This window comes from Polyodon spathula, chromosome 21, assembly GCF_017654505.1.
Source record: "Polyodon spathula isolate WHYD16114869_AA chromosome 21, ASM1765450v1, whole genome shotgun sequence".
Classification (NCBI taxonomy): domain Eukaryota; kingdom Metazoa; phylum Chordata; class Actinopteri; order Acipenseriformes; family Polyodontidae; genus Polyodon; species Polyodon spathula.
The window spans coordinates 4,833,731-4,850,315 of NC_054554.1; the positions used below are offsets into that span (position 1 = coordinate 4,833,731).

Consider the following 16,585-nt stretch of genomic DNA (forward strand, 5'->3'; position numbering starts at 1 on the left):
ATCCACAATCCGCTTGAATGTAGCTCTTCTGTAGACTTTAGGGACTGAGAGAAAGCTGGTTGCTACCTCTTTCCAAGCACATGAATACATCACATGGCTTGCATTGCATGCGAAAACAACAGACCAGTTTATTTAAACACATAGAAACCTTATGAGCGGTTTACATGCAGATTTATAACACTTCCTGTTTTTAACTGTAATTTGAAAAACAAAATGGAACAAAAGCTTAATAGCTCTGTGAAAGGAAACTAGAATATTAACCCTAAAACATATCGCTCAATGGAAATGCACATTTGTTTAACTGTAACATTTATTTTTTTTCTTTTTACAGATTTTACAGCAACTTCCTTTTTTCTTTAATGCACAGCATTATACATTTACAACAAGCTCCAGCATGGGCCAGGGCCACAGGGGGCCTCCCATTATACAAACATTCTATGGACCTGCTAATGAACCCTCCACCCCCCCTGTTCTGAGACCTCAAACCAACTGCCTTGGCAGAAACAATCTCATACCTAACCCCATCCTCCCCATCCCCCCCTCCTGCTGCCCCACTGCCTCTTTCAGTGCAACAGTCAGATCAGCCTTGCACGCCCATTTCCAACTCATAAGTGACAGCCATGTCTTCAGGCTAATTGCACATGCCTAATTCAATGGTACATTGTAAACTGAATGCATTTTATTCAGAGTGTATCTGATTACAGAATTGCATTTAAAAAAAAATGTAGGTCAACTATAAAATGTTTAATGTAAAGTAATAAATGTTTGTGTAATGTTTATAAAATGTATCACAATACATTAGTACAAATATACAGTGTATGCCTATAACTATAAATTAATGAATTACTATATATGTATATATATAAAATTTAAGTTTTTTCAAAATACAAAATGCATTTCATCAAAATATATTTCTTGTCTTTTAAAAAAATAAACATTCTTCCTTCAGAATATTAGAATGTTGTTTAATGTAATTTTTTATTAGGTTTATTCTTCAAGCCACCCTAGGATAAGACAGCGGGTCTCCACTCAGATAGATGGTCCCCATTACTTCCAGTATTGGGTTGTTTTTCTGTTAGGCTTCTGTCGTAGTTCCCTGATTGCCAGTTGAGCTTGCAGCAGCCTACAATGCCTGCTTGTTAATGTTGATTATATCTCATATCTCAGACCACTTCTTGCATCTTTAACTGACTCACATTGCAGAGTAATTTCCTGCTTCTTTAAACACGATTTTAAGCTGTGTTTAACTACAGCCTGTCGTGATATGATCTTTTATAAGACATGGGGTGCAAACATATTCCTACAGTACATTCCATTGCTAGTACAAATATACCACGATATGTAGATCTAGAATATTTATCATACATAGCTTTGTGAAGCTTGAATAAGCACAGAACATAGTTCCAGTAATTTGTTAAGGCTATATTAGCATAGCGTATCTGTCACTAGAGAATCCGAAGAAGCAGACAATGTAATGTTGTCATTGGTAGATTAAATACATGTATGGGAGCATCATTTAAAATTCAGGTAAATTGCTCAACTTTAGATTTTTGCATGCATACACACTTTTGTAATTACAATGAAGGAACAAAGGAGTTGTTTTGCATGCCTGACATCCAGGAACGAATTGCTTATGATGTCGTTGGGAACTGGGGGAGCTGTAAGTAATTACCTTCTATTTTTGCTGTGTTACAATAATTCAGAGGAGACTTTTCCATGCATTTAAACTAGATTAATGAATATGTACATTGTCGGGTGTGTAGAAAAAAAAAATGCTACAGAAAGAAAATCAAGTTAAATCTAGTTAAGAGAGTCAGTGCAAAATAAACAGCCACATAAAACACAATTTGAATCAAGTGGTCCGTTAAGAGACCTGTGACATGTTGTTTAATTAAATAGTATTATAGTGTATGTGTCTGTGTGTGTGTGTGTGTGTGTGTGTATATATATATATATATATATGATAGATAGATATTAATTATATCATATGATATATTCACACACATACACACACACAAAATCTACTTTTGAAATAATTAACATATTAAGAAGTGTTTAAATAATATATAATGCAAAAACAAAAAAACAAAAAAAAAAATAGGTACAATTGCTGCGACAGCGATTGAAGAATCTCATCAGTAACCGTTTTGATCCCAAGTCAGCCACAAGAGGGGCCCATGTTGATAGAAACACAAAGAATGTATTGAAAAGTACAAATAAACCATGTTGCATAAGTCATGCAATACAATTACTGCTTTTCCTTAAAAACCAAAGAAATACAAAAATAAACACAGGACATGAGAGTTCAATATATTATGTTGTGTGGTTTGGCATTTAATAATCTACAAATAACAACAGTAATAATTTAATTTGCAAGTAGTTTAAAACAAAGCTTTCTCCACAGATGTTGACAGGATGTTTTTATTTATTTATTTAATCCAGATAAAACTGGAATTTGATGCTTGAAGGAAACAAGAACTGAGAATGTTTGCAGTCCTCTGACAAACTAATCCTCTTCATATCTTCTACAAGTCAACTGTTGTAATTCTTAAAAAAAAAAAAAAAAGAAATCCTTGAATCTCAACTATGTAATTATGTAAAGCCTTAGGGAGAGCTGGGCTCTGCCCCTTCTTGCAAACACAACCACTCCTCTAAGTATTCTCCAACGCTGCAGAGTAAGTGAAAAACAAAGGGCCAACTGAAACACAGCAGAGAAGCCGAATTCAAATGCAAACCTGGTTCACACATCATGCAAAGTACATTACGAATGTACAACTTTTTGAGGCATTTATAAACCCTTACTCATTTAGTTTGGAGATCTTGCCAACCAGTTGTTGGTGCAAACATGATTTATATATAAATGTATTGCAAATAGGAAGTTCTTACCTGGTATTCACTATGGATTACTGGCATTGTGTTTATCTACATAAATGCTTTCTGATTTCACTTAGAAAAATGATACTTTGGTATTTAAATGTGTCCAACTGTTGCAGGGCTAGCTTCATAGTGTGTGCTACTGATGTGTAGTTTACAGTCTGAAACAGCGCTATACAATAGGTGTCTGGCTCACACAGACTGGAAACATGTGTTCATTTTATTTATTTATTTATTTTTTAAGTATTTGGGGTCAGAACATAAGATCCAAGACGTGCTTCTGAAGAGGTGGCCATTGTAACTGGTTTTTTTTTTGTTGTTTTGTGGTGTTCTGTTTTTTTGCAGTTTACTAGCATGCTTACATTGTTTTGTTTTGCTTATCATGGTTATGTCGTGCACCATATTCGCACTACACATTCTAACAGCTGTGGTTAATCTATCTGTCTGTCAGCACACATTGCTCCCTTGCCAGGTTAGAGGCGCGTTTCTGTAACCGTCAGCAATTCGTGATGCACGCTGGGAGTTGTAGTTCTCTTAACCGATGCCCTCGTTTGCTATTACGTATTCAGCTGGTGAAATGACTCCAATACCCAAAAACCGCTAACAATAGGTACTGTTACAAACGCATCCTCGCGCTGAACAGAAACGAGTAAAAATAGGCAGGAGACTTTCATCGGTGAAACGGGTAACAGTACGACATGTTTTCTAAAGTATCTTTATCTACGATTATTAACTAATAACGTTTACTACGAAATAATAGGTAAAAATGCATCGTTGTCAAGCGATCGCTAAAATATCTTTAAATGCTGGTGTTTTCGACCACTGTCATTTAAATATGAACGCTCTCAAAACGACTCGCTGCCTGTCTTCGTCAGTGATGCTACTGAAACGATTTGGAAAATCGTTTCAAGTGACCGGAGTAAAGCGTCTGAGCACAGCCGAAGCAACAGCAACACTTTCCAAAGAAAATGGCAAAACCCGAGACAAAGTGCTGACCATGGAGACCCTGAACCCCCATGTCAAGGCGGTGGAGTATGCAGTGAGGGGACCCATTGTCATCAAAGCGGGAGAAATCGAAAGAGAATTGCTGCAGGTACTAAAGGACTTTTCGTTTTGACATGCTTCTACCAGTGTTTCTTGTATACAGAATACTGTTTAGTTTTTAAAGCTTGCAGGGCACATTCTTAACCCGTGTTCCAGGTATAGTTGCACTATGTTTTAGATTACAGTGGCGTGAACGCTTAAGGTAGGAAGGACGTGTCTGGATGTCGCTGAAATTAGTTAAATAAATAAATAAATTCATAAACCAGTCTGTTTACTAGTGCTTGCTTGCGTCAGACGAAGATGATCTGCAACACCCACACCCCCACGAAGGCACACCTCCCGTGATGATTGGTGGATTTAAAGGCGTTGTCTTCATGTGCTGGCAACAACACCTGTGCAGACTTTGTCATTGTGGGTGGCAATGATAGGTCACGATGCGCAAATTCACAGGGTGTAGAAACAGCGCTTAAAATGGCACATTTCACAATGTCGTTCATCATCTGGTAACTCATGTGACCTTTAACGTAGAAGCTGTATCCGTTGATTCAGAATGTTAGTTGCCATATAACGGCTTTGAGTGCACTGTCATCTCGTGCAACTTTTATTGAAACTAATCAAATGTTAAATGCATTAACTACAAAAAGATTTTCTGATTCAGTAAGCCTGTACAGAACAAACGTGCTAGGAGAAATCGATCTTTGCACAACCAATTTTTTTTGCAGGTGATATATAAATAGACAGGGCATTGTTTCTAGTAAGCACAGACAGCCAATCTTTTGTCTTCCACTTCCCGCACCATGTAGTATGCAGGAAACTTCTTGTTCATTGTAAACCAAGCATTCTGGCCAGATCTATTTGATCTTGCCAGGCTTGCCAGTTTTTTTTTGTTTTGTTTTGTTTTTTTTTCCCCATGCAAAGAAAGAACTTTAATTTCACATCAGTACTGTCTACCATTTCAGTCGTTGATTATCATATGAACATCTGGAAAACAATTCCCTCACAGAACAGAAACCTGCGTGTTACAAATTGTTTCTTCTGAAGAACCTTTTATGTTTTTAAATTGGCAGTAGAATATTTCAACGTGGGAAAACACACTTTCTTTTGCAATTATTTTATTGTCTTTTTTCATTTCCATTAAAGCTGCAGTGCCTAAACACAGATATTACCAAGTCAATCATCAACCCTTTCACCCCCTTGTTAGTTTCTGAGTAAGTTTCACACCAGTGTGCATAGGAAGAATTGGGAATCCACAGATAAGCATATATCATTTGAATGTTTAGATCATGAAACTGAAGAGTAAAATGTAAGGGTTGAAACAGCAAGCGGAAATAAAACACTTCATTGTTTTTACTACTGGTTGAATATTGCATGTAAGAATCTATGTCAAAGATCTCAAATACTAAATCAGGTCTACTGTTTTTCATTGAAAATGGGGATATGGTTCTCAATCAATTAAACAGCTTTAATAGAATCCTCATATTGTGCTATTCCCACTGTTGCTTGTCATTGCAGGGAATGAAGAAGCCTTTTTCAGAGGTCATCAAGGCCAACATTGGAGATGCTCATGCTATGGGGCAACAGCCAATCACCTTTCTCCGCCAGGTAATAGCCATGATTAGAGAGATGTAATCTTAAATAAATCTGGTTCAGTGTGTTCTGCTCCAAAACCAGCATCTATAAAGATAATATCCAGCTCCTTTGGAAACCAAATCATACATCGTGTTCTACTAATATACATTTTTTATATATTTGTAAGAATAGGCAATATTTTTTTTTTTTTAAAACTGCCACTCTTAGCAGATGTTTTACTAAATGTTTTGCTTATATTTATTTCAAATGTTCAGTTAAATACAGCAAATGTATAATTTTGATCCAGTTTTGTGTTACTGTATGTTTAATAAATGTAATGTGCAGTGTGTGTATAATCTCATGTTTTTGGTTCAGGATAGGTAAAGCTTTTACAACAACAAAAGCATAACTGTGCTTTTCCTTTTCAATTGTCCACTGAATTACTGTAGGAATTATTTTGTTACTGTGTGGAATTCCCTGGCAAGAGAGCAGTAGCAGGTTATTTTAAGCATTGCTTTCCACACTATGCCTAGGCTGGATCAGGTTAGTTTTGGCCCCACCTTGACCCCCATCGCTTTTACAGTTGCGCTTATTTTGCTTTGTGCTGGGCAAGGTTACCCCAATGGTTTCTTGAAACTTGGCTTGTGTTTTTGATATCGCCACTTTAAATGGTCCAGAGTGAAGAATGAAACAGAATCTTTTAACATGAACAACCCTCCATTTTCTGCAGAAGCTGTTTGCGTGAGTGAAGTCAACTGTAGCTTGTAGTGTGAATTGACTTGAACTCTTCTGTTTGTTCTACAAAGCTGCCTATACCTGTACTTTCTGGACTGCTATGAAAGCTATCTGTTTGGAAAGCTGTCTGGTTTCTGTGGTTGTGCCGACGTCACTGGTAGTTAGCATCAGCTGCATAGCACATGGTATAAGCATATCAGTGGTATTTAGTTTCATGAAAGCATGACTGAAGTCACCAGTAGTTAGAAAATAGGGAAACTACTGTATGTAGAGCCTCTTTATATTGCAAATAAAAATCTCAGATAATAACATTTTTCTTTTTCAATTTACCTGTGCCCCCAACGTTCAGTTGTTGAGAAATCACTCTGAATGAAGAACTCATCATATTGCTCTTTGTGTTCAGGTAGTGGCTCTTTGCACATGCCCAGAGCTGCTGGACAGTCCTGTTTTCCCAGAAGACTCTAAAGCAAGAGCCCGTCGGATTCTGCAGGGCTGTGGAGGGAATAGCTTGGGTATGTGTTCAAGACTTTTCCTGTGCATTTGCTAGATGGTATTCTACTACATGCTGTTGTTGTAGGTCATGGAGACCGCCCTTTTTATGTTTGCACCCGTATTGTGGTGCAGGCATTCAAGGCTAGTAACAGAGGTCGCGTTAAGGCAGAATTTGGCGTCCTAGATGCAAAACAAATCCAGACAGAAAAATATTTTGTCTTCCGTTCATTGGATGCACAGAATTGGAATGGGACACAGACATGCATATTCATGCTAATCTGTTACACTGCAGCAATGACCGTAAAATACTTACTTGTTTAAAAACTGTTCTGCTATATAACAGCATTGATTAAGGTACACTCCAGTCCTGTTGGTGGCAGCAATAAGCCTCATATTTGGCTTTGCCAGCAATATTAAGGATATTTATTTTTAGGCCCTGTCCACACTACATAACCGATCTTGAGAACCGTACTCAAAAACGTTTTAATTAATCCAGCTTGAACTGTAGCATCCACACTGTAGTATCGTTTCATGTTTGGTTGGGCGTAATGCGTACACACATTAATGCTATTAGAGTAGTTTGGTTACAGTTCCCATCAGCGCCGTGAACATTGGAAATTAATACAGTAGTATTCCACCATGCACTGTGTTTTATTTTAAAGTAATGTGCTATGCCCCATATTAACAGAGATCCATATTGCTAAGAAATAAAACAAGTATTTTGGAAAAAGTAAATGCGAACACACACACACACACGAGTAGGGCTTGTTGAGTTTTATTTTAATCAGGTGACAAATTTAGCTGATTCTGTTTCATAATTAAACGCAGAAAAAGCTGTTAATTGCAAAACAATCTTTGCTTTTATCTTCATACTTGCCTGAGCCTAATTCTGGTCCCTTTAATTTTATTTCAAACAGCTGACAAATTACGTGACTTGTTCATCCCCGATCCTACTTTTAACTTGCATTTCATTTTTGCAGCCGCCTAATTTAACGTTGTGCTTTTGTTGTTTTCCGCACTAGTTTAACAGGGAAGCCCTTACAGATTTTTTCTAAGCATAAAAAATATTTTTTTGTTTGGTTTTTAGCTAAGCAGTCAGCATCTTCAGAGGATTCTCATGAAGATTGCTCATCTGCATCTCAGCCATTTACTTCTTGAAAGAGCTGCTGAGCAAAAAACAAAACAAAACAAGAAAAAAAAAACATGTGCACGGATGTACAGTTTTTCAAGAATCTTCGCTTAAAGAGTTGCTGTTGCTGTTATTTTTATGCAGAAAAATATTAAAACACTAGTAGATGAAGGCAACAAACAGTGCTTAGAATCCTGTCTCATTGTCATGTGAATGGTCTACTGTTAGTATATTTAACAAAGAAAAAAGTGTGTCTGTGTTTATATGTATAGCTATACACAGACAGATATTTATTAAAACTACTACATGCCATAGAGTTAAATGTTCATAAAAATATACCAAAATGCACATCCCTGGAGTCTCTTAGCCTTTGTATTAAAAAGAATATTTGATGGATGTGACGCAAAATTTTTGGCATGTGCGTTTCACGAACGCATGGACAACGCGACCTCTGCTAGTAAAGTCTTGAACAGTGACACTCATTCACTGCTTCTTTAGTTATGACAAACTCCTCTGGATTCATCCCATCTTCTACATGACTTTTTGAACAGGTTTTCCATGATTAGTGCTAATCGGAGTTTGTTAATCCAGACAAAACCAGTTCTGTGTTATAATAAATAAAAGGCGGGTTTTCCCCAGAACAGCTTGATCATCTTTGATGTTTTGTTGCAGGCTCATACAGTGCTAGTCAGGGCCTGGACTGTATCCGAGAGGATGTTGCCATTTACATGGAGCAGAGAGACGGGGGCGTCCCGGCTGATCCAAATAACGTCTACCTCACCTCGGGAGCTAGTGATGGCATTTCTGTAGGTGCAGTCTTTGTGCTGTTGTTTCATTACATTGGTGTGACTTGCTTTACCATGGTGCTCTGTATTGCTTTATGTGGATATTAGATATTGGATCTGACTGTATTTATTTAACTTCATAGATCAATATTTCTAATGAGGTTTGTGTGATACCTGGGCTTATAGCAAGTATTGTATTCTGTTTTTGTTGTTGTGTTGCTGCAGACTATTCTGAAGCTGCTGGTGTCAGGAGAAGGGTTGACTCGCACAGGCGTGCTGATTCCTATCCCCCAATACCCCCTCTACTCTGCAGCCATATCCGAACTGGACATGGTCCAGGTTAACTATTACCTGGATGAGGACAACTGCTGGGCTATGGATGTCAATGAGCTGCACAGAGCCTTGAGCACAGCCAGGAAATACTGCAATCCCAGAGTGCTGTGCATCATAAACCCAGGCAATCCAACTGGTGTGTCTCTGAACAAGCACAATGGACAAGGGGGGGGTTTCCCTAAATAAGAGGGCTATTTAATAGTCAGCAATGAGGCTGTGAGAATCTTTTTTTTAAAGTTGCAGAAAAATAAATGAGGTTAAAAATATAAATATTTGTTTGCTGTTGGGGAATGTCAGGGGATAAACTGCCTTGGAGATGGGAGTGGGGGGGTCTATATGTCCCACTCCAGGCAAGTTGTCCACTTCGATGTAAAATCCTGACATGGGGGGGAGGCGGGAAGGGAATGTAAATAAAGTGGAGTAAATGAGACTAGGTTTCATGTGGAACAGGTCTGAGTAAACACAACTTTAGTCAGTTTATTGTGAAACCAAAACACTTGTTTTTAGTATTTCATAAGGTGAACCTAATAAGCATATTTGAATTGTTCAGGTCAGGTTCAAAGCAGGAAGTGCATTGAAGAGGTCATTCACTTTGCTTACAAGGAGAACCTTTTTCTTCTGTCTGACGAGGTAAATAAAAATAAAATCTCATTTGTGCAGGATGCGCCCTATAGCCTGGAGATCACAGATTCAAATCCATGTCACTACTGACCGTGACCGGGGGTTCCTAGGGGGCGGCGCACAATTGAACAAGCGCCGCCTGGGTAGGGAGGGCTTAGGCCGGCAGGGGAATACACGGTTCACCGCGTACCAGCGACCCCTGTGGCTGATAGGGTGCCTGCGGGTCTGTAGTGGAGACATTCAGATCTGTGTTGCCCTCCGGCACTATAGGTCTGGTGGCTTCGCTGTTGATCTGCACTGCGAAAAATTAGGGCTTGGCAGGAACACGTTTCGGAGGACGCGTGTTTCAGCCTCTGTTTCCTGAGTCGCCGGGGAATTGCAGCGGTGAACCAGGATAAAAATAATAATTGGGCATTCCAAATTGCGGAGAAAACCAAGGTAAAAACCATTGGCGACGACTAAATTTAAATCAAATTAACTGAAAGTGGTGTCTAGTAAATCGTGTGGAATTACTATCCTTGGACATACGCTCAGTATAACTTCTAATTGATTCCTCTGGTATCTGTCAGGTTTATCAAGACAACGTCTATTCTCCAGACTGTAAGTTTCATTCCTTCAAGAAGGTCCTGTGTGAGATGGGGCCGGAGTACTTCAACAATGTGGAGTTGGCCTCCTTCCACTCAACTTCCAAAGGATACATGGGAGAGTGAGTATATGCTGTACTTTAAGACATGTAATAACCGTTTTAGCATGGGTATCGAGTTTCTGGCTCATCAGTGTTGCACGTAACTCGTTTTGGGATACTGCTGGCCGAAAGTGATCGTGAAAATTAAAAGCACGGTGCTCAACAAGAATGCATCCGAGCATGAAACTGAGTACGGCCACGTTGGGCTGTGGAAACAGATCCCTCTTGCTAATGAAGTCCTGTGTTCCAATCTGTGTTGATGCCTGCCCCCTAGGTGTGGCTACAGAGGTGGTTACATGGAGGTGATCAACCTGGAGCCAGAGGTGAGAGCTCAGATGATGAAGCTGTTGTCGGTCCGTCTCTGCCCTCCAGTGTCGGGACAGGTGGCCATGGATGTCGTGGTTAACCCCCCGCGGTCTGGAGAGCAGTCGTATGAGCAATTCACCAAGGTCAGAATGTAAAACATGGAATGCCTTTCATTGATCAAAATAATTACAGAAGGATCTTAGTAATGACCCTGTAGCATGTGATTCATTGATTGAATGAAAACAAGCTTGTCTTAGCCAGTGTTGGAGGTTTCTGTGATATTTCAGACAGGCTTGTGCTGTCTGGTGTTGGTTTTCTGAACCGATGCTAAGGAGCAAATAAACATTCATAAGTCTGGTGAAATCAGTTTTAAAAGAACCAAACACAATCCTTTCTTGGGTTTTCCAACTGGTATGAACATCTAAGACACATTTTACAGCAGGTGGCCATTGTAATTTGCATGCCAGTAAATACAATGCTGTCCTATGTGTTTATTGTCCTGCTTCTTTATTTTGCGTGATCTGCAGGAAAAAAAATCAGTATTGAGTAACCTGGCTGAGAGGGCTAAGCTCACAGAGGAGATCCTGAACACAGTCCCTGGGATCCGTTGTAACCCTGTGCAGGGAGCAATGTACGCCTTCCCCAGGATCTTCATTCCTCCCAAAGCAATCGAAGAAGCCCAGGTTTGTGGACAGCCCTTTACAGTGGGATAAATCTTACAATCAGCACGTTGGTCATGTAATAAATTGATCTAAACACCACTTGTTAAATAAATAATAAATTAGGTTATGAAGCATTTAAGGGTACATATTCATATATATATATATATATATCATATATATATATATATATATATATATATATATATATATATATATATATATACACACACACACCGTGTCACGAGGACTCGCAATATTTTACCCTCCCCACCTCTTGCAACGTCCTCTGTGTCATGTCGTGTGAAGGACCGATTTTATGTTTTATTTTATGGGGGAGAGATATTAAGTGTACATCCCCTCGTTTTACAATTCAAAGACACTTAAGCAAAAATGTTCGTGGGTACATTAGAATTAACTGTTAAAAAATGGTTTTTGTATTAAAGCCTATTTAGGCAAAGTAACATTCCCACTCGTGGATCGTTTTATTTATCAGTTTTTAAACTGTAACCAGCCTGGCTAAACAGTGGTTGGGAGTTCAGTTCGAAGAGACAGACAAGCAAACCAAGTGCGAGTAGGAGAGCGGGTCAGGAAAGGGGAAGAGGGATTGGGCTCGCCTCTGGTTCGGCTGCCAGAGCGGGGCTGAAGCGCCTTGTCTCCTGGAGAAATCTGCAGCTCCTCTTGTAGCAAAAAAGTAAATACATTGGGAAAGATAACCACGTAATAGGTCTAATATTTATTGAGTCATAAAACGAATGCTGAATAAGATGTTTGTTATAAAGTGCCAGCGCAGCTTTTCTTCAGTTCAGATACTGTATCAAAAGGGAGAGATAGAACAGAAGTTAGACCGAGAAGTTTTTTACAGTTTGAACAACATCGGTACTGTATTTACTGTAGAAATATTGCATGAATCACTAGTATAGGGAATTGGGGGACATGCTGTAGGAACGTTACATCCGAGACGCGTTATAATCGAGAGCCTTATAGCGAGGGAGCACTGTATATGTATGCCGTAAATGCCAAGGAGGGTCCAATTTTAATCTATTTGGTAGACAACCCCCTGTCCCTTCCATGTATTTGGTGTTGATTACAGTTTGTGGAGAACATCAACAGAGATTCAGAACTGCTAGGAGTGACAAATCATTTGGAAAAGTCCATGGATGTTTATTACAGAATACCAGATACTTTCTGGCGATGCACAGTAAAACCCTTGCTTTGTCTTTTAGGTACTGGGTATGACCCCAGACATGCTGTACTGTCTAAGACTGCTTGAGGAGACTGGGATATGTGTTGTGCCAGGCAGTGGATTTGGGCAAAAGGAAGGAACCTACCACTTCAGGTAATGGAACATTTTGTTTCATATATTCTTTACTCATCTGAAGGAGTGGTAACTAAGGATATTAAATAAAGCTAACAGTAGGTAAAACAACTGATTTGAATGCAGCGACATCGTTAAAGTGAATGAATAAGATTTTTGAAGAACTGGCTTAAGTGAAGTATGTTTCTAGTAATGGTTGTTGATGGATTCTGAGTCAAGATAAATATAATTGAAACGGTTGTAGTTTTGATTTTTTTTTTTAATGTACTGAAGTAAATGTTTTTTGTTTCTCTAGAATGACCATTCTTCCACCTTCTGAGAAGCTGAAATTGCTCCTAGAGAAAGTTAAAGACTTCCACATTAAGTTTCTACAAAGATATGCTGCACTGGATGCCGTGTCAAGATAAATGTTAAGAAGCGAAGATGCTTGGTTTACTGTAGAATATTTGGCTTGAAAATGGGGATGGGGGGATGGGAAAATTAGTCAGTAACATTGTTTGCCCTTACTTCTGAGAAATTTGCTGAAGTCCTAGCTCATAGAAATGTGTAATATCTACTTAGAAATTTAAAAAATCCAAACGATTGTTTCACTATTAACTGTTTCATAGTATTATGTAAGGATATTTTTCATTAATATAGCAGGACTTATGGAACTGTTGCTAATAATTCATATTTGTATATGTTTTTAAGAGGTCCTTTAAAATGAGTTTGCCTATCCATAGCTGTTCTTGCAAAAACCCAATACCCAAGTGCCCTCTTAAAGCTTCAATCACAGCTGGGCTATCTGCCTTTTCAGTTTTTTCTATTTTTGAGGTGTTTCATACTTTTGTATTTTTGTAATGTATGTTTTATACAGTGCCTAGCAGATCATCAGTGTGCATAAGTTTGCTAATGCATTTATGGTCTGGATTGCAGTCAAGTGCAAACGACATCTGCATGGTTAATGTATTTCGTACTGCAAAATTAATTAATTCAGTTGGGCAACAGCATCAAGAAACATGGCAGTGTCGTGGAAGCTCACACATTTTAATGTCTTCTTTTCATCCTATAAACAACCAAATATGAAGCTGTTGTAAGTATAATGCCAGTCAGATCAGACATGGCTAAGAACAGTTAATTGCATACAATTGTAGTGGAGAAATAGGACATCATTACAGTGTTCATTATAAAAGGTCTCATATCTGCTAATCATTGTATTAAACACTACAACTGTGACAAATGTAGATGAAAGTGGATGGATTTAAAATCTGGTCCAAAGAAAGTTGCTTAATGAGATTTTCCAAAAAAGTAACCTGCATGGCACTAGAGTTTAGAAAGTGCTGCTAGTGACTATTTACAACACCGCTTTACTGAAACATATCAATTATTTCATAAAAAGGTGCTTGGAGTTAGGAAAAGTTGAAATGCCATGGGGAAAATAGCTTGTCTTTAAATAGGCAAGCTCATCATTATATTTGGTCTCAAATAGGGGTTTTAATGTTGACGTTATCTGTTGATGGAATAATCATCCGCTCTGCGATTGATTTTATTGATCAGTTATTTTTTAATCATTCACAGGTTACAAGTGTGATTAATCAATTAAAACCCCTAGTCTCAAACAATTTTTATTGGTTTACATGGTAACTCTGATCCCTGTTCATAAATCCTAAACTAGAGTTATTACTCAAGGCATTCTGTTTAGATATATTTTTATATGTATTATATATATTTCAATTGAGAACTTTTAACTCAGCTGGGGATGTTATAAACCTAAAAGGCATTAAAACCATCTTGTAGGTTTCACGCAGTTTTCAAAGTAGACTTTCTTTTATTGAATTTGATATTCTACACGGCTCCAAATAACCAAAGGGTATGCTGAGATATTAAGCATGTGTATACAGGCACTAACTGACCTACTTATGAGAGGTTTTAAAGAACGTAATGTACACATATACTTTGTTTGGAGCCGTGTACACTGTCAGCTGATTAAAACTCATTTATTATGTACTGTGGGCTATAACTATAAGTTTACATGTAACACTAAACTGCACGTCTTGCATGTTATGGAATTAAAGGGAGATAGCCTTTAAACTAGGATGAACTAACCTGTAAAACATGTCTGTGTTTACACTAAATAAGTAAAATAACAATGACAGATTGCAAAATTCTACCTAGCAGATGTTTACTAGTTCTTACAGCTGGAAAGAGGTTTTGAATAAAACTATTAAGAAAAAATAAGATCAAACTAAAAACATATGAGGAACCAATGTGTAAAAAAAAAAAGACTTGCTTGCTTTTTAAGTTTTGTGTAATACAGCTTTTTCTTTTTGTGTGCTGTCTTTATTTAAGTTACTAAAGAACATACAACCACATGTCATCAATTGAATAACATCAGTATTACAAAAATGTCCTTGATCAAGCTTCGAAAATCAGGACCAGTAAATTTCCATTACTATATCGCTATTTTTTTTTTTTCAGTGCTAGTGCATTTTAAGCAGTGCTTGTTTTGAATATTCAAATATCTGAGCCAGTACTACGTTTTGTACATCAAAATACTAAACTGGGAGTCGGGACAAAGCACGATTGGAACCACTGCTCCATACCTTGCTGCTCCTTGATGTCTCCTGTTGCTCTGTGAAGTTTCATGGTCCTATTTTGCCTAGGCTAAAAAAATAATAATTGGCTCTATAAATTGGCTTCAGAATGAAAGCAATCTTTCCTACAAAGGACAAGGAATAAAACTAAATTAAGACGCACAATACAAGCCAGCGAGATCTTTAAAAAAAAAAAACATGCAAGGTTCAAGTGGATTCGTAGCTCCTGCAAAAGAGAATGGGGCTCAAACTGTTGAACATACTAGCAATTCCTTTGTGCCAACAATCTTTCGAGTTGAGCTCTTTTAGGTTGTACACCACATTGCACTTGTGTATTGGACATACATTTCAGTTCAATTCAACTGAAGCTTTATTAATATTATGTTTATACCACCCCACAGGCCTACACGCTGACCCTCACTGTGATAGAGGTGTCCCTTTCAATTGAAAATTAGAATCAACTGCGCCAATTGTGACTAAAATGTGTAGGCTTTAAATAAACCCACTATACCAGGTGTAAGGGAAATAAAAGTACACAAGTGAGTTTCATTTGCAAAAAACACCTATACAAATAAGCCTTCCAAGAAATATCGAAAAAGCTGAAGTCTAAAGATCATACAGAAAAACAAACGACGAATAACAGAGACCAGAAAATCAACCTGTTCGTGCAGCATTTTGAGAGTGAAGGTAGGCAACTTTATTCCTGATTTAGAACGAATATATTTGTTGTTTTACGAAGTTTTGCAAAAAACACTACAAAGCCTATTGTAATATAATCCCAACCCAAATCTGAATCCCTTGAAGGGATACAATGCATTTAATTATAATTATTATACAAATAGTTTTCAGAAGCAAGGCCTTTCTAATAATGTAATTGCCAAAACACTCAGGTTTTACACATATTTCTGTGTAGCGTGCACGGGGAGAGGGAGCAGCATGGCTGGCAGGTGACATAATCATACACAGACATCTTTCGTACAGCGATATCGGCGCAATGTTTTAGTGCGAGAGGTCGCGGGTTCGCGCCCACCCTCCGCTTGTGTGTGTGGATTGATGCGCCTGCCTGCGTTAACCAAGTTAACCAAGTTCGCTACATCTGTATCAGCACATGATTGCATGCCTGTGCAGATGCAGTTTTACAAAGATGGACGTGAATGTGCGATATTTCTGTCCCCGAGTCCGCTATGTTCTCAAGCACTGCCATTGAGTTCTGCTGCAGATTGCAACAAATTGAAAACATGACCAAACTAATTTCGTAGCAAAAGAAAACAGCCTCTTGCGTTGCTCAATACACAAAAACCTTGATTAAAAGTAATTTTTTCTTTTAAAACACATTTTAATTTTATTACATGTAAATTTAGAAAGATCAAGCGTTCACGTATAGCGATCTTGATCTACGCAGGCGTCAAATCTAAGGGGATACAGAATTCTCTGGGGATACAGAAATCTGGCTAACACCGGT

At 38.1% G+C, this 16,585-nt stretch overlaps 1 protein-coding gene across 1 annotated transcript; it reads left to right on the forward strand.

Moving 5' to 3' along the window:
* Positions 1–3,491: 3,491 nt before the first annotated feature.
* On the forward strand, positions 3,492–14,857 carry LOC121296471 (alanine aminotransferase 2-like). The gene is made up of 11 exons (XM_041222082.1): positions 3,492–3,967; positions 5,431–5,520; positions 6,626–6,734; positions 8,516–8,649; positions 8,854–9,097; positions 9,512–9,591; positions 10,152–10,288; positions 10,542–10,716; positions 11,101–11,256; positions 12,459–12,571; positions 12,846–14,857. Exons 1-11 carry the CDS (start codon positions 3,641–3,643, stop codon positions 12,955–12,957), a joined length of 1,677 nt encoding a protein of 558 aa, XP_041078016.1. The 5' UTR covers positions 3,492–3,640; the 3' UTR covers positions 12,958–14,857.
* The last annotated feature ends 1,728 nt before the right edge of the window (positions 14,858–16,585 follow it).